This window comes from Haliotis rubra, unplaced genomic scaffold, assembly GCF_003918875.1.
Source record: "Haliotis rubra isolate DU_JTF1 unplaced genomic scaffold, ASM391887v1 Scf48, whole genome shotgun sequence".
NCBI classification, from domain to species: domain Eukaryota; kingdom Metazoa; phylum Mollusca; class Gastropoda; order Lepetellida; family Haliotidae; genus Haliotis; species Haliotis rubra.
Window position 1 is genome coordinate 111,560 of NW_025767168.1, and position 12,571 is coordinate 124,130.

The 12,571-nt window shown below is 44.1% G+C and overlaps 2 protein-coding genes across 2 annotated transcripts; one reads left to right on the forward strand and one right to left on the reverse strand.

The window, feature by feature from the left end:
• Positions 1 to 1,216: 1,216 nt before the first annotated feature.
• Positions 1,217 to 1,822, reverse strand: LOC124290975 (extensin-1-like). The gene has a single exon (XM_046727835.1). It carries the CDS (start codon positions 1,820 to 1,822, stop codon positions 1,217 to 1,219), a length of 606 nt encoding a protein of 201 aa, XP_046583791.1.
• A 2,093-nt stretch (positions 1,823 to 3,915) lies between these two features.
• On the forward strand, positions 3,916 to 12,557 carry LOC124290976 (putative amine oxidase [copper-containing]). Its single transcript, XM_046727836.1, has 5 exons — positions 3,916 to 4,053; positions 5,222 to 5,249; positions 7,498 to 9,442; positions 11,079 to 11,286; positions 12,032 to 12,557. The coding sequence occupies exons 1-5, from the start codon at positions 3,916 to 3,918 to the stop codon at positions 12,332 to 12,334; spliced, it is 2,622 nt and encodes an 873-aa protein (XP_046583792.1). The 3' UTR covers positions 12,335 to 12,557.
• The last annotated feature ends 14 nt before the right edge of the window (positions 12,558 to 12,571 follow it).

The following is a 12,571-nucleotide window of genomic DNA, read 5'->3' on the forward strand; positions in this document are numbered from 1 at the left end:
CAGTCAGTCCATACACCCCAACTAACGTCTCCTCATTGACCATAATGTTCCCTCATTGTTCCATAAGTCTGTTCATGTTCCCGTAGGTTTGCTGGAGATGATACACGTGATCTGGCAGTGTGAAGCCTCGCGTTGTCGTGCTGCAAAATGACTCCTCTTGGCTGTTGTCGAATAAAGGGTATCCCTGTACTGCAGGTCATTCAGATTTCCTCGGGGCTAACAGTCTTGTTGTTCTCTGGCCACAAATGTCGCCCCATACCATGACGCCCCCTACATCGAACGGATGAACTTCTTGAACGCAGTTTGGCGCCAGTCTCTCTCATCTAATTTGAAAAACTCGAACTCTGCCATCGTTTCTGAACAGACTGAACCGACTTTCATCTGCCCGTTGCAGTCGGCGTTGACGGTGTAGACGGGTCGAGGCCATTCCACGGAAGAGGCGATAGGCTCGTATACCATAGCAAGTCGTCGAAGCACTGTTCGTCTGCAAATGATGTCTCCTAGTGCAGTTGCCGCCATTGACTTCGCCGTCAGGAATCTGTTCCGGAGGTGGATCTGCCGAATGTAGCGGTCTTCGGCCGGTGTCCTGACTATTGGACTTCCCGATTTGGGGCGGTCTTGGGTCTGGTCTGTTTGCTGGTGGCAGTTTATTTGTGAAGCCACCATATTGGCCATACCGATCGCCCTGTCTCGTTGCGCTTGCTTAGGTCTTGGCATATTCATGGTTGTTTTTTCTTTGTTGGTTGGTCACTGCAAGCTGGCTCTGTCCAACATCGGTATAAATGCCAAAATCATGCACGTGCATTTGGACCAATGTCCCACAATTACGTTTTTCATGTTTTGAAAAATACACAATTCGTGAAGTTTTTGGACAGCTGCGATGTTAACGGGACAATGTTGCGTTTTCTGCTTGGCTTCAAACCTGTTCCAGCGTTTTTGTTTTTTATCCAATTAATTTAAAAGTGATAACTTTCTTTTGCCCGGTAGTTTATGTATTGTTATTGGTCTGTACTCATTCAAAGATGCACTTACAGCGTGATAAGTACGTGTAGCAAAATACTATTCGAACTCAAGGTAACTTCGGCGGAAGTCCCGGCGGAAGTCCTGGTGAAAGTCCTGGTGGAAGTCCTGGTGGAAGTCCAAGCGGTCACTTCGGTGGAAGTCACGGTGGAAGTCACGGCGGTCAATTTGGCAGCAGTCACGGTCGTATGGGAAGTCACCATCGGGGAAGTGGCATGATGGGTGGCCGTATGAGCAAAATGATGGGTGGAGGAATGGGCAGCAGGATGGGTGGGGGGATGGACCATAGGATGGGTGGTCGGAGGAGCAGCAGGATGGGTGGAGGGAGGAGCAGCAGGATGGGTGGAGGGATGGACCATAGGATGGGTGGAGGGATGGGCAGCAGGATGGGTGGAGGGGGAGCAGCAGGATGGGTGGGGGGATGGACCATAGGATGGGTGGAGGGATGGGCAGCAGGATGGGTGGAGGGGGAGCAGCAGGATGGGTGGGGGATGGACCATAGGATGGGTGGAGGGGGGAGCAGCAGGATCGGAGGAGGCATGAGCAGCAGGATGGGAGGAGGCATGAGCAGCAGGATGGGTGGAGGGGGAGCAGCAGGATGGGTGGAGGGAGGATGGGTGGAGGGGAGCAGCAGGATGGGTGGAGGGAGGAGCAGCAGGATGGGAGGAGGCATGAGCAGCAGGATGGGAGGAGGCATGAGCAGCAGGATGGGTGGAGGGGGGAGTAGCAGGATGGGAGGAGGGAGGAGCAGCAGGATGGGGGGAGGGAGGAGCAGCGGGATGGGAGGAGGCATGAGCAGCATGATGTTTGGCAAATAAAACTTCAAGTATGGCCACGGCAGCAGAAAAAAATGAATCTGATTTGTATGAATTTGAATCAGGATCAAACGTGAGACGGGATTCTTAAGTGATATCAACAGAACTTTTGCTTCAACTAGAAATGGCAATCGGTATATAAATTCAATGCATGACTTTCGAATATTGATTTAAAACTTGGTTGACTCTTCTTCATAGACCCCTACCGAGTCCCTACGATGCTTTATACAGTGGAACTTTATGTAAAAACATTCAAAACCTCTTTGGGAATATCTGTATCGTTATTGTCCTCTATCAATGCAGATAAAGGTGCATTTTCATCATCCTGAATATCTGAATAAAAGCATGTGTCCTCCTTATGGGTTTGAGTGAGTTGTTAGTGAGAGAAGGAGCCGGAGGTAACGCCACTATACAACTTCGACTATGCCAGTCAAAATGATGCCGCCAACAAGTTCTGTAGAACAAAGCTTATTTGTGTTTTCAAAACCTGAAATATGAAAGATGTAATGTAGTCGCCATTAGAATAGTTTAATGAACAGCTTTGGAAGTGTTTCAGCAATATGAGGGTGTGTCAGCTTCATGTTCAACAATATCTTAGATGTCTTTCAGTGACATTTAGAAGTTGTACATTGATGTCCAAGATATTTTTATATTTTTTTTAAATTACAAAGAAGTTTAATCCATAAAAATATCTTGGACATCAATATCTTAGAGGTTTACCACGTCAGTGAGATCCACAGACATAGTGCTGACAAACTCTACCATTATTGCGAGAGTGGGATTCGAACCTATACAAAAATGGGACTTTGTGTGGTGTAAATATCGGTTTGTTATAAGGTGTGATTTTTGCGGGAAAACATCCTGAAGTACTTTAGGACCTAGACCTAGAGCCGATAGACAAGGATGAGTGAGTTGTGGGCAATGCCGCTTAGAGCTGTATTCCAGTTACACCAAGGCGTATCGTAGGCATGTGTTTGAAAGCCGAACGTGATGGAAACCGGGTGAATTCCTATTGTACATAAACTGATTCAGGTAACTGATACATTAACTGGGGTTCAACATAATGTGGGGCGGTGAGGTAGCCTTGTGGTTAAAGCGTTCGCTCGTCACGCCAAAGACCCGGGTTCGATTCCGTACATGGGTACAAAGTGTGAAGCCTATTTCTGGTGTCCCTCGCCGTGATATTGCTGGAATATTGCTAAAAGCGGCGTAAAACCATATTAACTCACTCATTCACTCACTCAAGATAATGTATACATGGCAAATAACAGTCCGTTCACGAAACATAATGAATTATTTGATCAGGAGAGTTATAAGCTTAAATTATCCGACACCATTTAGACGTCTGAACATAATCTGACTAGAACAGTTCCGCATGTCAACACATCATTACCCTTATTCACTTCTTTACCCTAAAACACAACCTTATTTGTGTTGATAAGTTGCATGTGGTAACATGAGTCAACTGATGTTTGATAGGCATTTAGAAGTTGGTAGGGTAATACAACACGCTTGATATGGATGTGCAACTTCTTTATTATTTACACACAACGTTTCTGGGCTAATACTTGCCCCTTCATGAGGTGAATGATGCCCCTTCAACAGGTGAATGGAGGGGCAAGTATTAGCCCAGAAACGTCGTGTGTAAATAATAAAGAAGTTGCACATCCATATCAAGTGTGTTGTATGAGGCAACTGGCATTTCAGTCGATTCAAGTTTGTGTTCGCAGCAGTATCACTTCTGTGAGTGAGTACGTGTATGCGCGCGTGAGTGAGGCATTGTATAACGCCACATTTAGCTCTATTTCGCGGCAACACAACGGGGGACACCAAACATGAGCTTCACACATTGTACCATTGTAAGGAATCACACCCAAGCGACAAGCTTGGACCACAAGTCTATCCCACCGCCCTCTCTCTTGTGAAAGAAGATATGCAGAGAACAACTCTACGTTTAGGGTATTAATACAACCAACAAAACTGTCATTGAGTTCATTTGTATTGGCTAACCTGCATACATATAATATTAGTCAAACGACCCTGCCATAACACCTTTCTTGTGTGGCCGTACATAGCCGCAATGAATGTCCTCATACAAAAGATCGAGAAATACCTTCGCTTGTGTTACCACAACAAACCAACAATGACGGGATTCGCCATGTTGGGTACGACCAGCAGTTCACTGTCACGCACTGACTGGGACGCCACCGTGGTCGAGGTGAGTACCATAGCGACCGGTGCCGAAATATGTTCATGAACCTGGTAGACCACTGACAGTAAGTTCGACACAACGCTGTAAACTGTATGATTTTGAAAAGTGATATACTAACACTACCGTAGTTTGTAGAAAGGACAAGAGATAGCCTGTTTTCTGTGAAAATGCGATTCAATTGTAGGATGTATTCAAAGGACGTGGGTGTAGCACGAGAAGAATTCAAATTATAATCAATGAATGAAAATGCGATCAATGGATCTTTGAAAATCGGTATTGACAGATTGGGTAAACCAGATATAAGGTAGAACTGTCTGAAAGAATTGTGACTTGTTTAAGAAGAATTTATCAAAATGTCTCTACCTTAACTCGGCATTGGATTTCACTGAAAGCTGTCCATGTTTCGAAAACAAAGTATTTTTCTTAAAAACCCTGAACCATTGTTTTTCTTCCTCTTATTTGGGCTGTTCCGAATGCTTGAAAACATCTAGGACAGTAGTTCAATTTCTTTTAAACTTTGTATTTAAATTTTAACTTTAAATTTTGTAATTTTGTCGGTATAAGTTTTAAATGCATTGTGTGGATCATGTTTACATACACTCCAGTCTATACTGGTGTATATTCAACGCACCTGTTAAGAGAAATGACACTTGCTGTCGTGCATCCGTGCTAAGATGCATGTTTTAAATTCTGGTAGCAATTCTCGAAACGTTCGTAGCCCAAAGAATTTCTTAAACCCATTCTTAACACATTGGCCACAATCAAAGTTAAGAATTCTAAGGGCTACGAACGTTTCGAGAATAAGGGCCCAGGTGCTTAGCCGCCCCGTGGTGGGGTGGATAGTGTCCGCCCGGATAGCGGATAGTTGGTGGGTCGACTCCTTGTCGCGTCATGCCAAAAGACGTTAAGTGATGCCACTTCTTGCTAACCTGTATTGGTACCGTCGACATTAAGGGCATAAAACACGAACTGGTTGCCCTGGAGTCAATATATGAATCTTACCTATGTTAAAACTGCGATATGTCAGTGGGCCAAAATAAAAACCTGATTAGAACAGCAGTCACTAAAGCACACACGCACTCATGATGCACGGTATCGGGGTAGCAAACATAAAGACACGTTGATCATTTTGCTTATACCTGAATGAACAGTTCACCGTTGATCTGAATTGTAGGTAACGCTGTGTTATAATTCTATAGAGGGTAAATAAAACGGGATCGCGTGAAAATCCATTTAAGCCGAATTCATTTATCTTTATTCGTAATAAAAGCGACAAAACCATCACGGTTATGGATAAGAAATATCTTCTGAAAGCAAGAGCGTTCTACAGCTTAAACTATATCACGTGTTTGTCTTTATACATGACTACCTGTCTGTTGGTGAAACGGTTAGTGCATTCTGCTCCACCGAGCAGAGTGCCATATTGTGCTACATATTGTTCTATGTGAATAAACGGAGCAATACTTCACGTGTAGTCTGTAAATTTTACAGTGCTAGATCATTCTTCATACTACTTTTGTAATAACCGAAATACTGTACTGAAAGTTCCAGCCCCATTCGACAAGAGTGGAATAATTAGGAGATAAACCTAGTGTGTTTGAAAATCAGAGACATGCTTTACTGAATTGATGGCGACTAAATTTCAGTTGGAACCGAACGCGTATTTTCTTGATTCATGGTAGAATGACTTTTACATTTAGGAAGTTCCTACCCTATGCCTCTTGGAACCGCCTCCGTGGTGTAGTGGTCAGAGCGTTCGCCCGGAGAGCGGAAGGTCGCGGGTTCGATCCCAAAAGACGTTAAAATATGGTACTTGTTGGTCCCTGCCTGGCGCTCGGCATTAATGGGTACAACAAGGACTGGTCGGCTCGGAGTCAGTATAATGTGACTGAGTGGGGTGTTCATGTTTAACAGCGGCATGGTATCTCAGTGGGCTAGCACTATAAAACCAGCTTATGACTGGGCTAGTACAAGCAACCACACATACACTCGTATGCACGTCGTCATATGAGCGAAATATTCTTAAGTACAACGTTAAACCCGATTTCACCTCACCTCCTATGCCTCTTGTAACGACACACAGTTAGGTTATTCTTGGAACATTTTCGTTCAAAAATTTCATTTAGGTGAAGCATGTTTAAGAAACATCGCGTTTCCATCCCGAACACCGGCTAACCCAGCCAGAAGAGACAAGTAGTTCCGGCATGGACTCTTGGTGTTCCTATGCACTTGGTCTGATTCCGTGCTTTCATATTTGAATTCTATGTTATTAAGATGTAACCACAATGATATACCACCGCCCCTATTAAGAGAAATGAGACTTGCTGTCGTACATACGTGTTAGGATGTATGCCCAAAATTCTGGTGCTTCACCCGCCCCGTGGACAGGTGGATAGTGTTCGCCCGGTAACGAAATTTTGGTTGTTCGATTCCAAGTCGCTTCAAAAAAGACGGCATTAAGGGAAGACAACACAGGCTGGTCGTCCTGGAGTTAATATAAGAATCTTAGCTGGGTTTCTATGTTAAAGTGCGATATGGGCCAGCACATAAGACCAGGCTTTCGTCCTGCTGTGAACATGCAGCCACACAAACACACATGTACACGTGCATGCACGTTCATGTAGCGCAATAATCTTGGGCGCGGCGCTTAACTCCATCTTCTTCAGCGTTTTGTATTTCCCTTCTTTTTGGTTATGGTCAGAGTGAGTCAGTATGTTTAGTTGACGCCGCGCTCAACAATATTCCAGCTATATGGCGGTGGTCTGTAAATAATCGAGTCTGGACCAGACAATCCAGTGATCAACAGCATTATCATCGCTCTGCGCAACTGGGAACCGATGACATGTGTCAACCAAGCCAGCGAGCCTGACCACCCGATCCCGTTAGTCGCCTCTTACGACAAGCATGGGCGGGTTACTGAAGTTCACTCTAAACCGGACCTTCACGGGTCGTTATGCTCAGAAGTAACTCTGAATTACTCATTTGCTGCTTTCAACCATTAGAAATAGTAGGATAATTTATATTTAACACTTTCAGACTACTGTCAATATTTTGCCCAGGCAGTTTAGTGTCCTGGTTCGCTGTGCTCGGTGTTAGTTATTCACAAAATTCCTCATCTTAGAATTGTTCATGAAGTTGTCAAAACTGTACTAATTTCATCTCCTTAAGGGGCACGGATAGCATCGCAATGTACTGTGAAATGTTGCGCTCCATATACATTCGAGAAACCTGTGATCTTGGGTTGGGTTCTCGGTTCACCTCGGTCATGTTTCAGGTTTGTCAACACAATACAAGTGTTCGTGGGTCTCACCAAAGTCATTAACGCCTGAGACCAGCATCATTTCGGGCTTTAGGGTCACATTAAGTTAAAACGTTGTAATATAAGTGAAATACTTTAAAAGGTGGCGTTAACACCTAACTATTTAATGAACTTGCATTTTCCTTTTCCAGGCTTTGGAATGGCGGCAGGCAGTGGTGGAGGATGGAAGATACTCACAGGGGTATTTGTTTGTTCATCTGCCGTACTGCTCTATCTGTGGATCAGAGAACTTGAAATCAACAACCGACATAGATTCAAGGATGGTGCTGATTCCACGGGAAATAATGGTCCTTACCTTGTATGTGGACAGACTAAGAGCAGCACCAGCAGCTCCAGCGGCTCCAGGAACACCAGGAACATCATCAACACAACTGAAGCAGTATATCCTGGCTTGTATGACGACTTGACCGTGAGTGAGCTGAGTGCCATTCAGAGCTACATGTATGGACTAAGAACTATGACGATTGTAAGGCCATCCCAGGCGACGGTGAACAACAGCTACATCTTCGTATCTGATCTCCATCCACCAAGGAAGTCAGAAGCTTTGGCCTATTTGGTTGGCACGGGTCCAAGGCCAGAGAGAAATGCTCGACTTGTTATATTCAGAGGAGATGCACGTCTTCGAGTCGTAGAGGAATACATTGTTGGACCTCTTCCTAACCCTACACGACACGTACTGTACGCAAACTCACGCCGTACAAACCCTGTCCAGTACGCCTATAGACCTCTGGGACTAGTTGAATATGATTCTTTTTATGACAACATATTCCCAGAGATTGAAAACAAGCTGGGTGTTCTTTTGAGAGAAAGCTATGGGGGAACATTTACCGCCTGTGGGAATAGATGCCTAACCTTTCACGCTGTCCCAATCGGGAGTGGGATCATACAACAGCCTGTACGAAAGATGTGGATCATTACCAGCCATTCGGTAGAATACCATAGTCTCAACAACCTTGATCTCATGTTTCTTTTCAATATTGATTCTTCAGACTCATCTGTCAGCGTCGAGAAAGTTCTTTACGCTGGTAGGGAATATCTAAGTCTTGATACCCTCGCCCTACAGTACAATACCACATCCATACCTAAAACCAGAATACCATTTCCTAACAATGACAGGAATCTGTTCTCATCAATGAACAGAAGAGGTACACCAGTTCCTACAGAGCCTAAAAGATCTCCAAGAATGGTCGAACCAGATGGTAAACGGTACTCTGTGAGGCATCGCAGTGTCGAATACATGCAGTGGAAATTCGACTTCAGAATGTCTACCTTGTCCGGGCCACAGATTTACAATATCCGGTTCAATAATGAAAGAATTGCCTATGAAGTCGGGATGCAAGAAATAGCAGTCTTCTACGGAGCTCACAACGCAGCCGTCCAAAACAGTGACTTCATCGACAGTGGTGTTTTGATTGGCACCCACTCCCAGTCTCTTGTTCCAGGAACCGACTGCCCGGAAACAAGCACGTTCATCAATACGGCCTACATTGGCGAAGGAGCCAGTGATGGACCAGTAGTTCTGGAGCAGGCTTTTTGCCTATTCGAATTGAATAGTGGTGTACCCCTCAGACGCCATCTTTCCTATTCTAAATATGCGGGTGCTTTCTACTCTGGGATGACAGACAACGTCCTTATCCTTCGGAGTATTTTCACCATCGACAACTATGATTACGTTTCTGACTTTATCTTCCACCAGAGTGGAGCGCTGGAGGTTCGAGTTATGTCTACAGGGTACATTTTCGCAGCTTTCCATACACCAGATGAAGCCCCTTATGGATTTAAACTCCAGGACAACATCTTTGGACCTATCCATCACCACATGTTCCTCTTCAAGGCAGATGTTGACATTCACGGCACCAGCAACAGATATGAAACCCTGGACATCTCGGCCGAAGAAGTCCAAAACGAGCAGACGACAAATGACCCCAGCTCAAGGTACAACCAGATTCGGTTTGACAGACGGCTGAAGGAGAGAGAGATGGCAGCTGCCTACAAATTCAACTTTGATAACCCAATGTACCATGTCATACACAATGAGCTACGTAACAGTACCCAGGGGGAGATGAAGGCCTACAGGTATGTTTCTTGATTAGATTGTTTGTTTATGTCAAACGCCGCACTCAGCAATAATCCAGCTATATGTAAGCGGTCATATATCGATCTACACAATTGGGATGCGATGACATGTGTCAACCAAGTCAGCTAGTCTGACCACATCCTCACGATATGGCTGAAATACTGCCGATGTGACTTAAAATCTCAACTCACTGATCACATCCGGTTAGTCGCCTTTTACGACAAGCATGGGTTACTAAAGACCAACACGGATCTTCAAGGGTACTTGATTAGTCAGTCAAACTGATCAGACCTTTACAGGGTAAACCATGTATGTTATTCATTTAAAGACTTACCAGCCATATATCCACACTTGTGACTTAATACACGACATATAGCGATGAATTGTACTAAGATTGCTTTGGTAATGGACATTCTTCACATAGACATCCAAAAACACCATTCAGTAAGGATAACTTTCCAAACAGAATAAAAGTCACTAAAGCCGTTCCCCATCCATAAGATATCGAAAGCGGTGTCGATTGTATAGTCCAATCTTCATTATGGGCGCGTGTTCGTTTGTTTGGTCTATGACGACAGTCTGTAAATAATAAAGTATGGACCTGATGATCCAGTGATTAACGTGAGGAGATACCATGAATCCCTCATAAGTAGAAAATGAAAGGGCCTGGATTAACGTGGCAGTTAATGTCAGGTAACACATGGAATTGTCTGTTAATGACTCAATGGAGTGACCGCCTGGGTGGTTTCGTGGTTAGAGCGTCTGCCCGGAGAGCAGAAGGTCGCGGTTCGATCCCTACCGCGTCATACCAAAAGACGTTAAAATATGGTACTTGTTGGTCCCTGCGAGGGCGCTCGGCATTAATGGGTACAACAAGGACTGGTCGGCTCGGAGTGTCTCGAGTGGGGTATTCATGCTTCACTGCGGCATGGTATCTCAGTGAGCTAGCACTATAAAACCAGCTTCAGTCTGGGCTAGTACAAGCAGCCGCACATACACATTCACACGCATGCACGTCGTCATATGGGCGAAATATTCTCAAGCACGACGTTAAACCCAATTTCACCTCACCTCACCTCAGTGGAGTAGTGACGACATAGTAGTGTGTAGAGATGACAAAACTTTAGAAATGATCATTCATAAAGTTGTGTCATCTCTATACCACCAACTTCTAGAATGCCACTCAAACAAATCATAGTAGTGTGTGTACACTGACTGTTATTCTAATGGGAGACACAGCTCAAATTGTCTCGTTATTTGGCGCGGGTGTACTGGAGGTTACAGCGCGAAACCGGAAGTCAGCTTTCATTGTGGCTCGTATCGCGATTAGGTCGACAGTGGTGCGAACTTTGTTATTAAGTATGTAACATGACTTGGGGTCCGAGTAATTTAGCCTGATATTGCTTATCTGCTCAAAGGTTACTACTTATCAGGTATAAAATAATGAGAATTACATTGTGAGCGTGCGGGAAGCAAGGGAGAGTAACTGCATAAGAGTTGGTTTTTTCCACAGAAAAGTTCAATTTGGAATTCATTCTAATTTGTTTTCTCTTGTATTTGGCACTTTAGAATCCGGACAATTAAATAAAAGAGAAGTTTAAAAATGCTTGTTCCAAAAACGTTTTATTCCGTCAGGATTCAGCTGAGCGGGATGGCCAAACAGCTCCTGCCTGAAGATGAAGGGAATGAGATCGTTGTTTCCTGGGCTCGTCACCAGCTGCTGGTTACAAAGTTCAAGGACGATGAGAGAGACGGAAGTTCTCCGTATGGTATGTTCGACAGCTTGGAGCCCACTGTCAACTTCACGTCGTTTCTGGCTGATGATGAGAGTATAATCGACCAGGTGAGACGCTCATATACAGATGAAGTCCATATGGTATTTTTAAAACACAATTATGGTTGATATAATTTTCGATGATGCTTCTGGAATTAGACAAAGACTAAGGATCAAAGGATCGAATAGTATCAAAGGGGCTTACTTTGCTTGAACATAAAAGGGTAATAATAGGTGACTCTGGCGTCAAATGTTGCTTTGATTATGCAAGGTATTGCACCCAGCTCTATTGTTTGTACCAAACTTCCAATCGTCTAAAACCAACGTCTCGTCTTGCTTTAAGTTCACATTAAAATGAAAAACGGTTCAGAGCGGTGTCAACCCAAGCAACCACCAAAGAAATAGATGTACATGATCCTTACTTACAACACCGAAACCACATAACAGCCATAATGATTTGATATACTTAGTCAACCGTTGCTAATGCTCAACCGCTGCTCTGCAATATATCTCCCAGGCCCATTTGAACATATTTCAAAGGAAATCCAAATCTGGGAATTAATGCTGGTATGGAATAGCTAGTCGTAAATAGTGAAAAAACACTTTGGACAATAATATTCATTTTCAACACTACAAGGTAGAAGTAAAATTCAGGTTACAATGATGTTTGGTTTTGTACTTCGACCACACACTTTTCATACAAAGGCCGGCGACCACTGACCAGTGTTCACGTAAGCGTTCAACTTTGTGGTTCGTCCGTTGTCATCCTATAATTGATATTTAAATTTTAACTGTGAGTGTATGTTGCTTTCAGGACCTCGTGCTCTGGATCCCAATGGGTACCCATCACATTCCACACACAGAGGATCTACCTGTCACCCCTACAGCTGGCTCTCATCTGGGCTTTTCCCTTCTTCCCTACAATTATTTCCCAGAATGCCCCTCTTCTCAGTCACGTGACTCTGTTAGAGTCGAGTATAAAGACCCAAGTCGTCCATCTGCCGGTCTTCGAGTTGAGAGATACGGTAACCAGGGAAAGACGCAGTGTGTTGCCATGTCACCGGATTATGACCAGCAAGTGTCTGATCGACCATCATCAATCCTACAATACCCTTAAGATGTGATGGGGAAAAAGAAACAGCAGTAATGTGTTAAACTGAAATTATATGAAAAAAGGACTTCTGGGAGGTTTTGGTTTCACAACATCAATTAGAAATACGGCAACGCTTAGAATATGTTGTGTGTTTTTTATAGTGTTTCATAAAACACAGAAACAATCAATATCATTTGACGGTGTTATCAGTCTGAGCCATCGCATTGGTGTATGGATGGATACTGTGAAGCATTTGAGTAA